This window comes from Martes martes (assembly GCF_963455335.1).
Source record: "Martes martes genome assembly, chromosome: 17".
NCBI classification, from domain to species: Eukaryota; Metazoa; Chordata; class Mammalia; order Carnivora; family Mustelidae; genus Martes; species Martes martes.
In genome coordinates this window covers 28,256,034-28,267,820 of record NC_137905.1, presented here as the reverse complement: position 1 = coordinate 28,267,820, position 11,787 = coordinate 28,256,034, and the positions used below count along the sequence as shown (strand labels likewise).

The 11,787-nt window shown below is 51.9% G+C and overlaps 1 protein-coding gene across 1 annotated transcript in view; it reads right to left on the bottom strand.

The window, feature by feature from the left end:
* Positions 1-767: 767 nt before the first annotated feature.
* Positions 768-11,787, bottom strand: part of CES1 (carboxylesterase 1) — a 29,940-nt gene continuing 18,920 nt past the window's right edge. Inside the window, exons 9-14 of the mRNA XM_080829661.1 lie at positions 7,881-8,021; positions 6,628-6,708; positions 6,206-6,353; positions 2,389-2,520; positions 1,392-1,464; positions 768-1,131 (exon numbers count right to left, since the gene is read on the bottom strand). Of these exons, the coding sequence (XP_080685787.1) occupies positions 948-1,131; positions 1,392-1,464; positions 2,389-2,520; positions 6,206-6,353; positions 6,628-6,708; positions 7,881-8,021 (759 nt within the window). The 3' untranslated portion in view covers positions 768-947. The remainder of the gene's footprint in view (positions 1,132-1,391; positions 1,465-2,388; positions 2,521-6,205; positions 6,354-6,627; positions 6,709-7,880; positions 8,022-11,787) is intronic.

The following is an 11,787-nucleotide window of genomic DNA, read 5'->3' as shown; positions in this document are numbered from 1 at the left end:
AAGACACATAGAAAATACCCGGTAAGTTTTCGTTACTCTTCTTCTTATAGGACTCAAAGGTGTAATCAACGGATCACTGAAGGCCGATGAGCACTTTGACCTTGTAAAGTTCCATCTGACCACCATCTATCAGTCCGTCCATCTAGTCTCATCACCTGCGAAGGCCTACATTTTTTGCAATCTCCGGGAACCTGGCAACTCTCCTTTACTCCCTTGCTTATGCATTCCACCGTCCGTCCGTATTCAGTGCACACACTGTGCAGGGCCCCAGAGTCCTAGAGACCTATAGAAAAGGTCCCCACCTTCAGGAATGCATGGACCAGATCGGTGGTTCTCAATGCTGGCTACACACCAGCTAAACATAGGGAGTTTAAAAAAAAATCCTGATGCCCAGGCTACAGAAAGGACCCAGTCAAGTTGCTTGGAAGGAACGGCCTCGGGGAAGGACCCAGCAGGCTGCTGTGTACTTTGAAGAAAAGCTCTGGGCCCGGGGAAGAGTCCGTAAGGGCCACATCACAGCGCCCCAGGGGCGCGGCACCACCTCCCCTCGCGGCCACCTCCAGTGCACACACAGACGATGCCCCTTCCCTCCCTACAGGTAGTTCCGCGTGGAGGGGAGGGACAGGGCACTCTGGCCGCCTGCATCCGGTTGTTGGAAGCTGTTGAGGACCAGAGGCGGAGTTCCCCTCGGCAGCTCCCAGGGCCGTCCCTACCAGAGGCGGCTTCCAGACAATGGCGCCCACCGAGCCCAAGACACCGACACTGACTTGGTCTCCGAAAGAATTTATTCCCCAGATGGAAGCCACAGATCCCCCTCCCCGACCTCTCCCCTCCTCCACCAGACAATCCCTAACCTCCACAGTAAGATTCCTCTTTGGCTCATTAACACCTTCTATAGAATACCCGGGTCCGGGCTCCCCGGGCCCCAGGCCAGCCGGGCCTCCCATTCACAGCTCCACGTGTTCTGTGCGAGGTGGCGTTTCCGCCGCCCCCTTGGCCAGGAGCTCAGTCCAGAAATCCACTTCCTCGTCCTTCAGCTTCTGGGCTGGCTGAGTGGTGACTCCAATCTGCAGGTATCCTTCCTCCTGGTCGTAAGCTGGCCAAGAGGGCAGCCCCTTCCCATTGGGGTTCCTGGGAACAGAATCAAGTGGGAATTACCCAAAGCTACCGTGGGGTCCCCCAACAACACTGTGAGATTTGCAAGACCTCTTGGTTTCATTTCTCCCAGAAGGCTCATTCACCCCCAGAGGCAGGGGGCGCACCAAATCCTAGGCAGCCTGTCCACTCTCAGAGAACTCTCGTTGTCAGGGTCATAGGGCTGGGAGCTACCTGTCCCCGCCAACACGCCCGGCCCTCCCCCAGCCTTGCTCCATCTTTGGCACCCAGCTCACCCAGTCCGGGCGAAGTTGGCCCAGTATTTCATCACCATCTTGCTGAGCCCGATCTCCTCTTCTGAGGCACCACCTGTGCAGAGGAAGAAATAAAGGCCACGGTCAACAGCCCTGGACAGCTTGTGGGAAATTCAGAATCTGAGTCCTTACCCCAGGCCTACTGCATCAAAACCCACATGGCAAGAAGATGTGGGTAATTTGTGTGCAATTAAGCCTCGGGGATCCTGATAGCGGATGCAGGGGAGGGCTGTGGTCAGTCTGTCAGCTGGCCACCTTTGTCAATGATGCCTATATATCCTGTTCCCCCAGCTGTCGCGGGCCCAGTGCCACACCCAGGGCGGCCTCCACAGCAACCCCACCTCAGGACTGTGCTCCCTGGGGTCTTTGCTCGGTCTCCTTCACCCACCCACACTTGCACAGAATCTGAAAAATAACCCAAGTAGTTAACGCCCGGAGGCGCTGGCGTATCACAAACAGCCCTGAGGTGGGTCGCATGTATGTCATCTGTCACTGTTAGTTAGGACACTGAGGATATTGGCAAGAGGTCGTCTCTAAAGTATTGCATTATTAAATGTATTAAGTTTAGAGACATGAGTTTCAGGTAGATACACAGTTGAATGGACAGACACACAGACGTACCTTAGCCCTGATTCAAGGTCACCAGCCATTCTGACCTTGTTCTCACTCACATTCTGATACGCTCTGGTGAGTGGGCAGTGAGTGGTGGCATTCTGGCCCTGCAGATGACCCACCAGGTGTCTTACAGACAGCCAGGTCCCAATTCTCAGAGACACTACCAATGGGGACACATGGCTACACCTTCTCCATCATGTGTGTGGGAGCCAGAGAAAGGTTGGCAGTCTTTGGAGCTCAGCCCAACTCTGGTGTATTGGGGTAAGAACTAGAGAGAAAGGGGAACCTGCCCAAGGCCACCCCAAACTGAGGCTCAAACCCGGATCTCCTAACTATAAGTCTGTAGTCACCAAAGGACCATTACCTTTCAAAAATGGGGCCCCGAAGACGGAGAAGAGTTCATCCCCGTGGTCCCCTACCACCGTCTTGGGTTTCATGTCTGACGAGAAGCTTGGATGATACTGGAACTCGTACATGTAGGTGGGGGCTCCGGCATCTGGGGAGAGATGGAGTCACGCGCAGGTCATTTTACCAGACACCCACCTGGGTAGTGCCAAGGTCTCCAGGAGCCCTGAGCGCTCAGGGACCAGGAGGGCCACCTGGGTATGGGGTACAAACACCAGCAACATTAATAGCAATTGCCCAGTGTCAGGGCTGGCTGTGCGCTGGACCCCGTGTGGACCTGCAGAAAACCCCCGGAGCTTCAGGAAAGGTCCATATTCACTTGAAGACACACCGTCGGTGGAGGCGAAAGTGGTTTTGAGCCAGGTATTGAGTGACTCAGTGAGCACAGGTCGAATGAGCGGCTGTTGGACCCGGGGGTGTAGACTCATTCAGAAGGACCATCGCTGCAGGGGCCTGGGGTCAATCCATACAGATGCTGCCATCTACACACGACATCTGTGCACGTCCCACTGACTCCGCCGCATTCCACTGTAGACAGCCGGGGTCTGATTCCTTCGCGGGCCCTCTGCGGCCCAACAGGGGCCTTCTATCCTGCCCAGTTTGGACAGTTTGCGGTGTTTACCTCACCTAAGTTCTAAGGAAGAGTGACATGAATCTGAGGTTGCGTTTAAGTATCTGACAGTTCCGATATCTGCTCTAGCTTTCCCGGTCCCCGCTCTCGGAATCCTCCCTCTGAGCCCCCAGAAGGGGTCAGCTTTCCTGAAGACGGCTTCACCCAGAGTCGTTTCACCCACTCTTTCAGGGCTGGGTTGGGAGCCGCCACCCCGGGGAGCTCAGCTCTACGCACGGACCCTAACACCCACAATGGACTGACTCTGATGGGGGAAACGGCCGGGCCCCTGGTGGAGCTGGAGGAGACGTCGTACAGCTTTTCCCTCCTTGCGTTCAAGAACAAACTTGGGAAGTGCAGAAACAACAGATGAACAAAAAGATCACTTACGATGCCACCACTCGAAGACACATGTGTGCGTGTTCTAGCATATATCCCTTCTATGGATATAAAAATGGGATGATGTTGTAGATGTCATTATGAAATAGACAATAATCATTTCTACGTATCATTAAATATTTGTCCAAAAATGACTTAACCATATACGCCATCCCCACATGAGGACGTAGAGTAATTTATTGAGTTATCTCTCTCACCCTCGTCAGTGTGTCCTTGGTTTAGCAAGAGCTCCTTTCTGGAAGAAGCAACCGTCAATGGGCCTGAAATCTACCTGTTAGCAGCTGCTTCAAGGTCAAGCAGAACCCACCGAGAGAAGGGGCTGTCGCTTTGCCCCTTAAGACCTTTTGCAAAGGAGAGAACTTCTTTGGGCAGTGCATTGCACAAAAAATAATTCTCCTTTCCCCCCCCCACCCTTTTTTTAGCTTTCTGCCTAAAACCACAGAGGTGTATAAAATTCCTACAAGCACAAGTGTCCAAAGGAAAGTAGGGGCACAGGTTAGGATAACAGGAAAATAGGAGAGGCAGAGAGGACAGAGTTAGTTATCTAAGTACACCATTGCAAACATGGGGATGGTCTGTCTTTCTTTCTTCCTTTTTTTTTTTTTTGGCAAGGAAAAGCTTATGACATTGGCAGCATTATCTTACTTTTAAATCCGAGTTTCCTAAGTGAGACAATTAAGAAATCCTACTCATACAGTGGAAAGAAATTTCACAACATGTATCAGGAATTTTAAAATGCTCTTAGGGCCCTGCCTGGGAATTTCACTTCCAGCAACCAATCCTCAGAAAACTTTTAGAGACCTGACTGAAGATTTATGCACATAAGGCTAAGCATGAGGACTTTTCGCAGACCTTGAACAAAGGCTTACAATATAGCGTTTATGAACACTATTGATATACTGAACACGTGATTATTGAACACATGATATAACATTAATATCTAAGTTATATGTTAGACATGGAAAGATTATTCAAAAAATATATCAAAAATTTAGAGCAGGGATGCCTGGGTGGCTCAGTGGGTTAAGCCGCTGCCTTCGGCTCAGGTCATGATCTCAGGGTCCTGGGATTGAGTCACGCATCAGGCTCTCTGCTCAGCGGGGAACCTGCTTCCCTCTCTCTCTCTCTCTGCCTGCCTCTCTGCCTACTTGTGATCTCTGTCTGTCAAATAAATAAATAAAATCTTAAAAAAAATTTAGAGCAGCTGTTTCTTGGTGGAGGAATTCAGAGTAGTATCGAATCCCGTCTTCACAGGTTTCCACATGATATGCCAGTGCAGGGTATTAACTTTATGTTCAGAGAAGTTCTTTCAAAAAGCGAGCGGGACAAATCAGAATGAAGACTGCCTTCAGTAAAATCTGTGCGTCCTGGGAAAAGGCTCGGAATTCAAAGTCACAGGATACTAGATTCTGATTAAAAAAACACAAGTCCAAGTATGGCTGGGACCAGCAGACAAAGCAGAGTAAGATACCACGAATCAGACACGTATCCAGAGGCAAGACCCAGTTTATGAAAGAGCAAATCTGACCCCCGGTGGCCCCTGGCTGACGAGTTTCATCCAGACCCTTGAGGGGAGGAAGGAGCACCTGTACTCACTAAACTGAGGGCTTGGGAACAGAACAGGTCAGCTCAGCTGCTTTTTCTCATGCCTAGAAAGTCCTGAACTTTAAAACCTTCCCAGCACAGTTAGAGAAGAGACGTCTGTACCAAGAACCATTTCCTGGCCTGTAGACCAGGTGAAGGAGGGGTCCTGTGAGGACCTCAGACAGACACTCAGAAGGGGTGCGCCTTCTCTAGATGAGCTTTATCCATCCTTGACCTCATACTCCACCTGCACCACCTGGGATCGATGTTGGACGGTCCTGTGGTAGACCCACCACACACCAGGATGGACAGAAGCCATCAGTAGAATGGACAGTCTCTAGAACACCTGCCTCCACACCTCCCACTGCTCGCTTCTTTTGTTTTTTGTTTTTTGGTTTTGCTTTTGGGTTTTTTCGGTCTTGGACCAGCCCGATTTTATGCTTGGCTTCCGTCTACCCCCAGCTCCACTAGCTAACACACTGGTTTGCCCCAGCTCTGATCTTGGAAATCTTCCAAGACGTATCTTCTAGGCCTTGCCCTCTGGCCTCACAGACCACAGTAACATCGGGGGAGGAGCCCCTGTGGTAGATGCCGCTGGTCCCTCATCGCCTTCCCCAGCTTCTGGGCGCACCGGCCGGACTTCCACCTCTGGCATCCGGAGCTCTTTGTCTGAAGGCTTTGGCCACCAAGTGACCATTCTGCCCGTGTGTGTGGCAAGTCAGAGCTCCTGGAAATTAACAGCCTCTTGGGAACAGGCTTCAGCCCATGACTCCCAGGAGTGGGAGGCTAAATACCCCAGCTCCCTTACCAGTCCCACAGAATCACCCTGAGACATGACCGGGGGGACATGACATGACCGGCTCCGGGTGTCCACAGTGCCTACCCGCTTCCTATGCAGCTCCAGTGGCTTCCTTCTCCTTTCTGTGCCACTTCTCCGCTGCTCTACTGGTGTGTTCTGGGATCCCCTCCCTAACAAGCTATTCGCATTCAAGTCCTCCTCTCAGAGTTGCCTTCTGGTGGACCCAAAGTGAGACGGTGCCCCTATCCCAGGCCATATGGGATCGGTCCTGGAAGCCTGACCCTTGGTGGCTTCCACGTCTCTGTCTATGCTGAGAAGTGGGCAGGACAAACAGAGAAGCTGGTGGGGTCAGTGTCTCTCTTCCGTCCAACCTCTGGGACTCACCTCTGTGGTGACGGGCCACAGTCACAGATGGGACACCAAATACCAAATCTGCTAACATGTCCAAGAACAGGTCCTTCTTTTTGGCAGGGTCGTCCGTCCCTCCTAAATACTTCTCAGTGGCCAGTGGAGTCAGCTCCTCAGGGACGCTCTGAAATGGAGCAGAAGTAAAGGAGACCCCCTTCCCCTCTTCCCCCCTGGGAATGATGCAGCTTCTAGAGCCTGGGGTGGCTTGTGAGAATGGTGACTCTCTCCAGCCCTATGCAAACACCCGCACTGTGTGTTGAGGGGGGAAGGGCAGAAAAGTGGGGCCAGAACCCTCCATCTCTGGGCTTCACCCTGCCATTTAGTTGCACAGCAATTTGGGGCCGGTCTCTGTCCCTCTTAGGGTTTCAGCCAGTTCCTGTGGTTCCCTGGCCTCTTACAGCGACGGGGTAGGACCTCCACAAGAGTGATGCAGCCGTCTTCTGGTCCAGCTTTCCCTCGGAGAGTGGGTAACCCATCATCTGTTAGAACAACAGTGACACACTTGTGATGCATCAACAACTAGCAGAAGGCACCAACCAACCAACCAACCAGACCGACGCAGGCTGAAGGTCACTTTGTCATGACTTAGACAAGCATGGGTCCTTGATTGGGCAAAATCAATGAAACAAATGGCTTATTTTAACCAGAAACTCAAGCTGTGCAAAAGGATACAGTCCATATAAAGAGAAGCTGTCCCAGCAGGCCTTTGCAGTGTGTGTGTGTGTGTGTGTGTGTGTGTGTGTGTATCAGGCAAGAATCCCCACCCTGGACAAGGCGACACCCAGGAAAGGTTTAAGCCTGGCTAGTGTTGAAGCAGAGGGCAAAGGACACAGACCCGACAGATACTCCTGCCTGTCTCAGATGTCCCAGGAAGGCCCAGATCCTGCCATTATAGCTTTGGTCCGTCAGTGACCTCTGCAATTCCGTGAAGTGAGAACGGCAGGACCGTGACGAAACACCCCACCCAAGCCTCCACATTAAGGGACTTGACCAAACGATAGCTTGGCTGCCGGAAGCGTAAGGCCTTGTCCCTAGGATGGATGGGGAGGATGTCCCAGTGCCCTTTAAAATGCTTGCCTGAGAAAGCGCCTGGGACCAGGGGAATTTATTGTTTGTTCTGGCCAAATCCTGGCAATAGCTTGATAGGTCCCCGAGCCCCCTACCTTAGAGAGCATGTAATCCCTAATCCTTCTCCCTCTCTGAGATGTAATCTACCACCCAAACCGTTTCCTCCAGGACCTGAGAGCCACTCCTTGAAATGCAGACATTCAGCCAGGAAGCCTCCTTCCTCTCCTGGGTTCTGTGGGAGCAGGGGGGCCTGACTCCGGGGTCACCGTGTCGCACCCTGTCCCACCACCCCCTGTCACAGAGACAGAAATGTGTCTGCCCGGCGATCATGCCCGCAGGCCCTCCTGGCACCCACATGTCAGGGTTCTTAGATTGGAAGACAATAGAGAGTGTGAGGACAGGGGTCCCCAGGTGACACTTGGGCCATCTTAGAGAAGCTCCCCTTGGAAATGTCAAGTCGTGTGAAGGGGACAGCTGCTCTGGATTCAGGGGGAGCTCTGGAGAAGGAGAAGCCCTGCAAGCAGAGAAGAGGGGGTGACACAACGGGCACGGGAGAAGAATGGAGGGGACCCCACATTCTCACCATTGGAAGAAGCCAGCCAAACTCATGCTTGTTGATTCCGATGATGTAGGGGACAAAGTTGAATTTCTTTTCAGCCAGAATCTCTTCAGGCATCTTTGGCAGCAGCACGCCATCAACGACCGTGGGCAGGAAGGGATGGCTCTGGGGAGGAGGGCATCATAGTGTCTGGGCTTCCCCTCTAGGGACCACACCCATGTCCCCTTCTCCACAGTCTGAGCTGGAAGCCAACACCCCAGACCTGCATGGCCATGGGCGGTGGCCACAGAACTCTAGCTCCCGAACAAGGGGGGTCAAGTGCACATGACCCCAGAGGGAGAACGCTGACTCAGGAACTAGCAGCAGTAAGGTGATGGGGACAAAACTCACTCAAACTGAAATACACAGGGGTGTCTGGGTGGCTCAGTCCATTGGGTATTGGACTCCTGATTTCAGCTCAGGTCATGATCTCAGGGTGGTGAGATCAAGCCCCGTATTGGTCTCTGCACTGGGCATGGAGCTTGCTTAAGATTCTCTCTCTCTCCCTCTCCTTCTGCCCCTCCCTACCACCTCCTTCCTTGTGTGCTCCCTCTCTTAAAAAAAAAAAAAAGTATACATATATACATATTTTCATATGTATATATTTTTAAAGATTTTATTTATTTATTTGACAGAAAGAGCACACAAGCAGGGGGAGCAGCAAAGGGAGAGAGAGAAGCAGACTCCCCACGGAGCAAGGAGCCTGATGCGGGGCTCGATCCCAGGACCCTGGATCATGACTCGAGCCAAAGGCAAATACTTAACTGACTGAGCTACCCAGGTGCCCCTATTTCCATATATTTATATACATATAAGTATATATTAAATTAAATAGAAATGTATTAAATTTTTAAATATATAAAATATATAATTATATGTATTTATTTTTGTATTGAAATGTAAACATATACATTTTATATGATTTTAATGTAAAAACATAAAATATATATGTACATATTTCTATATCTCAATTTGAAGTACACGTTTGCCTATATGATCTCTGTATCTACAGTCATCTCTGGTGTCCGTGCTAGTTCATTTCTATAAAAGCCGCCGTGAACTCTGAACTAGCGGGTGCTGAGCCACGGCTCCTGGGGGACGTACAACATCAGGTTCCTGCAAGCATCTGGTCACGTTTTTGTCAATCCTGTTTTATGCGTGTTTAAAGGCACCCGATGTAACATGCATTGCTCACAAACAATGAATTCTGTGCAGTGTTTATTCATAAGACACCAGCTGAGAAGGGCTCACCATTTTCCTGGGCCCTGGGTAACGTGCCTGGAGCTTCCTTAACCTTCAGCCTCGCGACCGTGTTATCCGTGATCCCGCTGTCATCTCACAAACCCCAAGTGCAGCCGATCTCCCGCAGCCTCCGCACACACTAGGTGTTACTCCAGCCCTTGCCCGAGCGGCCTCAGGCTGGCAAGTTGCCCCTTCCTTTTCCTGCATGGCGGCCTCACCGATCCATTACCACTGAGCTCACGGCCCACGGCCCTGTGAGCCACCCTGAATAAGGCTCATCTAACACATGACTTTTCTCCACGAGGCATACCACAGCCTCGTTGCAGGGAATAGCACCTCAGTGCTGTGCCCACGGGCCATCTTCAACAGTGAAACCATCAAGAGAAAGCGTAAAAGCGCGGAAAATGGGGCCCTACGTAGACTGTGAAAAGGACACGAGTTAACAGTATGAGGCGGGAGACAACAGAGGGTAGCCGTGTTTGATCTCGATCAAGAGCCTACGCATAGTCACTCAAGCTTTTTGTCACTCCCTTCGTGCCCCTGAATGATGGCAAAAATGCCATAAGCATTGATTTTGGGGTTACACACACATTTAAGAGAGCCGATGAACTCATCAGTATGGAATTCACCATCAATAAGGATTGACTCTATTTAGGGGTCTCTATTTAAACAGAAGCTGCTACTGGGCGCACCTGGGTGGCTCATCGGGTTAAGCGTCTGACTCTCGATTTCAGCTCAAGCCAATTAGGTCCTGGGATTGAGCCCCAAGGTCAGGCTCCACAGTCAGCATGGAATCCACTTGTCCTTCTCCCTCTGCTCCTCCCCCGTCCTTGCTCTCTCTCTTTCTATCTCTAAGATAAATAGATAAATAAATAAAATCTTTAAACATAAGCTGCTACTGATTAGCAGTTTGCATCAAGGAGGTAGTGAGCTCCCCATCAGTCATGAATAAAAGCACCAGGGATAGGCTCGCCTTACACTGAAAAAGTCCTCATTTTTTGTGTTACCTTTGATGAAAATTACTCACATGGGGCCAGAGTCAGTGGCACCTGACTCCCGCGACAGCGTCTGGGACATGGGCTCTGGGTGTGGTTAAACTGCATTCTGGGCCAGGTGCGTGGTTATTAAGAGCATAGGTTTGGGAGTCACACTGTCTGGACTTGAATCCTGGCTCTGCCACCGACTAGCTGGTAACTTGGGACAATTATGTCACCTGTTCATGCTTCAGTTTCATCATCCGTAAGGTGGGCTGTTATGGGGATGAACAGCCTGGACCCTCAGAGAATGCTCAGCCCAGTATCTGGGCCCCAGAGGTCGCCCTGTGCACATCAGATAGAACCCGCGGGCAGTGCTGCTGAGCCCTCATGTAGACGCCAACTCCACGAGCCTTGTTTCCAGCTCCACACACCATGGGCCTTATTTCCCACCACCAGATGGCAGGTAGAAGAACCCTACGACCCCCAGGATTTGAGCCCCTGTGGTTCCAGGGACCTACATTTGCTCTGCAAGGGCCAATGAATGACGGGCCATTTCTGGTGGCCACAGGAGAAGCTCTGTCAAGTGAAACCGACTCGGACGGACAGGGGCCCGAAGCTTCCTCCTGTCTGGGCATGGCCTACGGGGATCAGGCTGTGCAGGACATTTTCCGCACGGTGCCCGGCACACAGCAACTGCGCGGCTGGGCTCTGAAGGAATGACTCCATGGGGGCGAGGGCACTGGTCTTGTAAGGAAGACCAGCCTTTCGAGGAGGTGATGTGCCCCGACCTATGTTTACAAGGGTCAGTCTGGCAGCATCGTGCGGCAAGGGTGGGGAGGAGAAGGGAGGTGGAAGAGAGTCCAACTGCAGGAGCGCGACCATGGGCCCCGAGCTGACCCAGTGGGGCTGACTGGCACTCGTGAGACGCAGAGCAACACCACAGCTGTCTTCCACAGTGCTCGAGAGGGGCTGCCTTGGGGGGGGCCTCAGGCACCACCAGGCTGAAATCAAAACCCCGGGGGCATGCTTCATCCTCCCCTTTCTCTTCCGCCCCTCATCCTGTCCATTAGCAAACTCCCTCAGCCATGACTTCAAAATTACCCAGATTCTGGCCCCGTCTCACCATCCCCCCTGCTATGCGTCCAGCAGAGGCTGCCACGGCCCATCTGCGGCAGCTCAGGGGCCTCGCGGTTGGTCTCCCTGGGGCTACCCTATGTTTCCCTACCTTCAATCTCACGCAGCAATCAAAAACCCTTTTCTAAACCCACGGTCAACTCCCCACTCTGTTCAAAACCCTCCCAAGACTCCCCATCTCACTTGAAATCAAACTCTGAGTCCTTTAAAGGGACCACCCATACCTCTCTTTCCTTTTTGGTCCCAAGCCTGTTCCCTCCCCCAACTCCCTCCACACCAGCCACAATGACCTCCTGCCACAGGACATTTGCAACTGCTGTTCCCTCTACCTGGAACACTCTTCCTCCAGTTTTCCTGACAGCTGCCTTCCTCCCCACCTCCAGAACTTGGTCCCAGCGTCACCTACTTGTTGAGCCATTTCCTGATCCCACTATGCAAATCCAAACCACCGCAAACCCTATCCCCCCCATTCCTTTCTCTTTCTCCGCAGCGAGGACCATCACCAGACACACGACGTATCTTGTCTGTTACTGTACCCT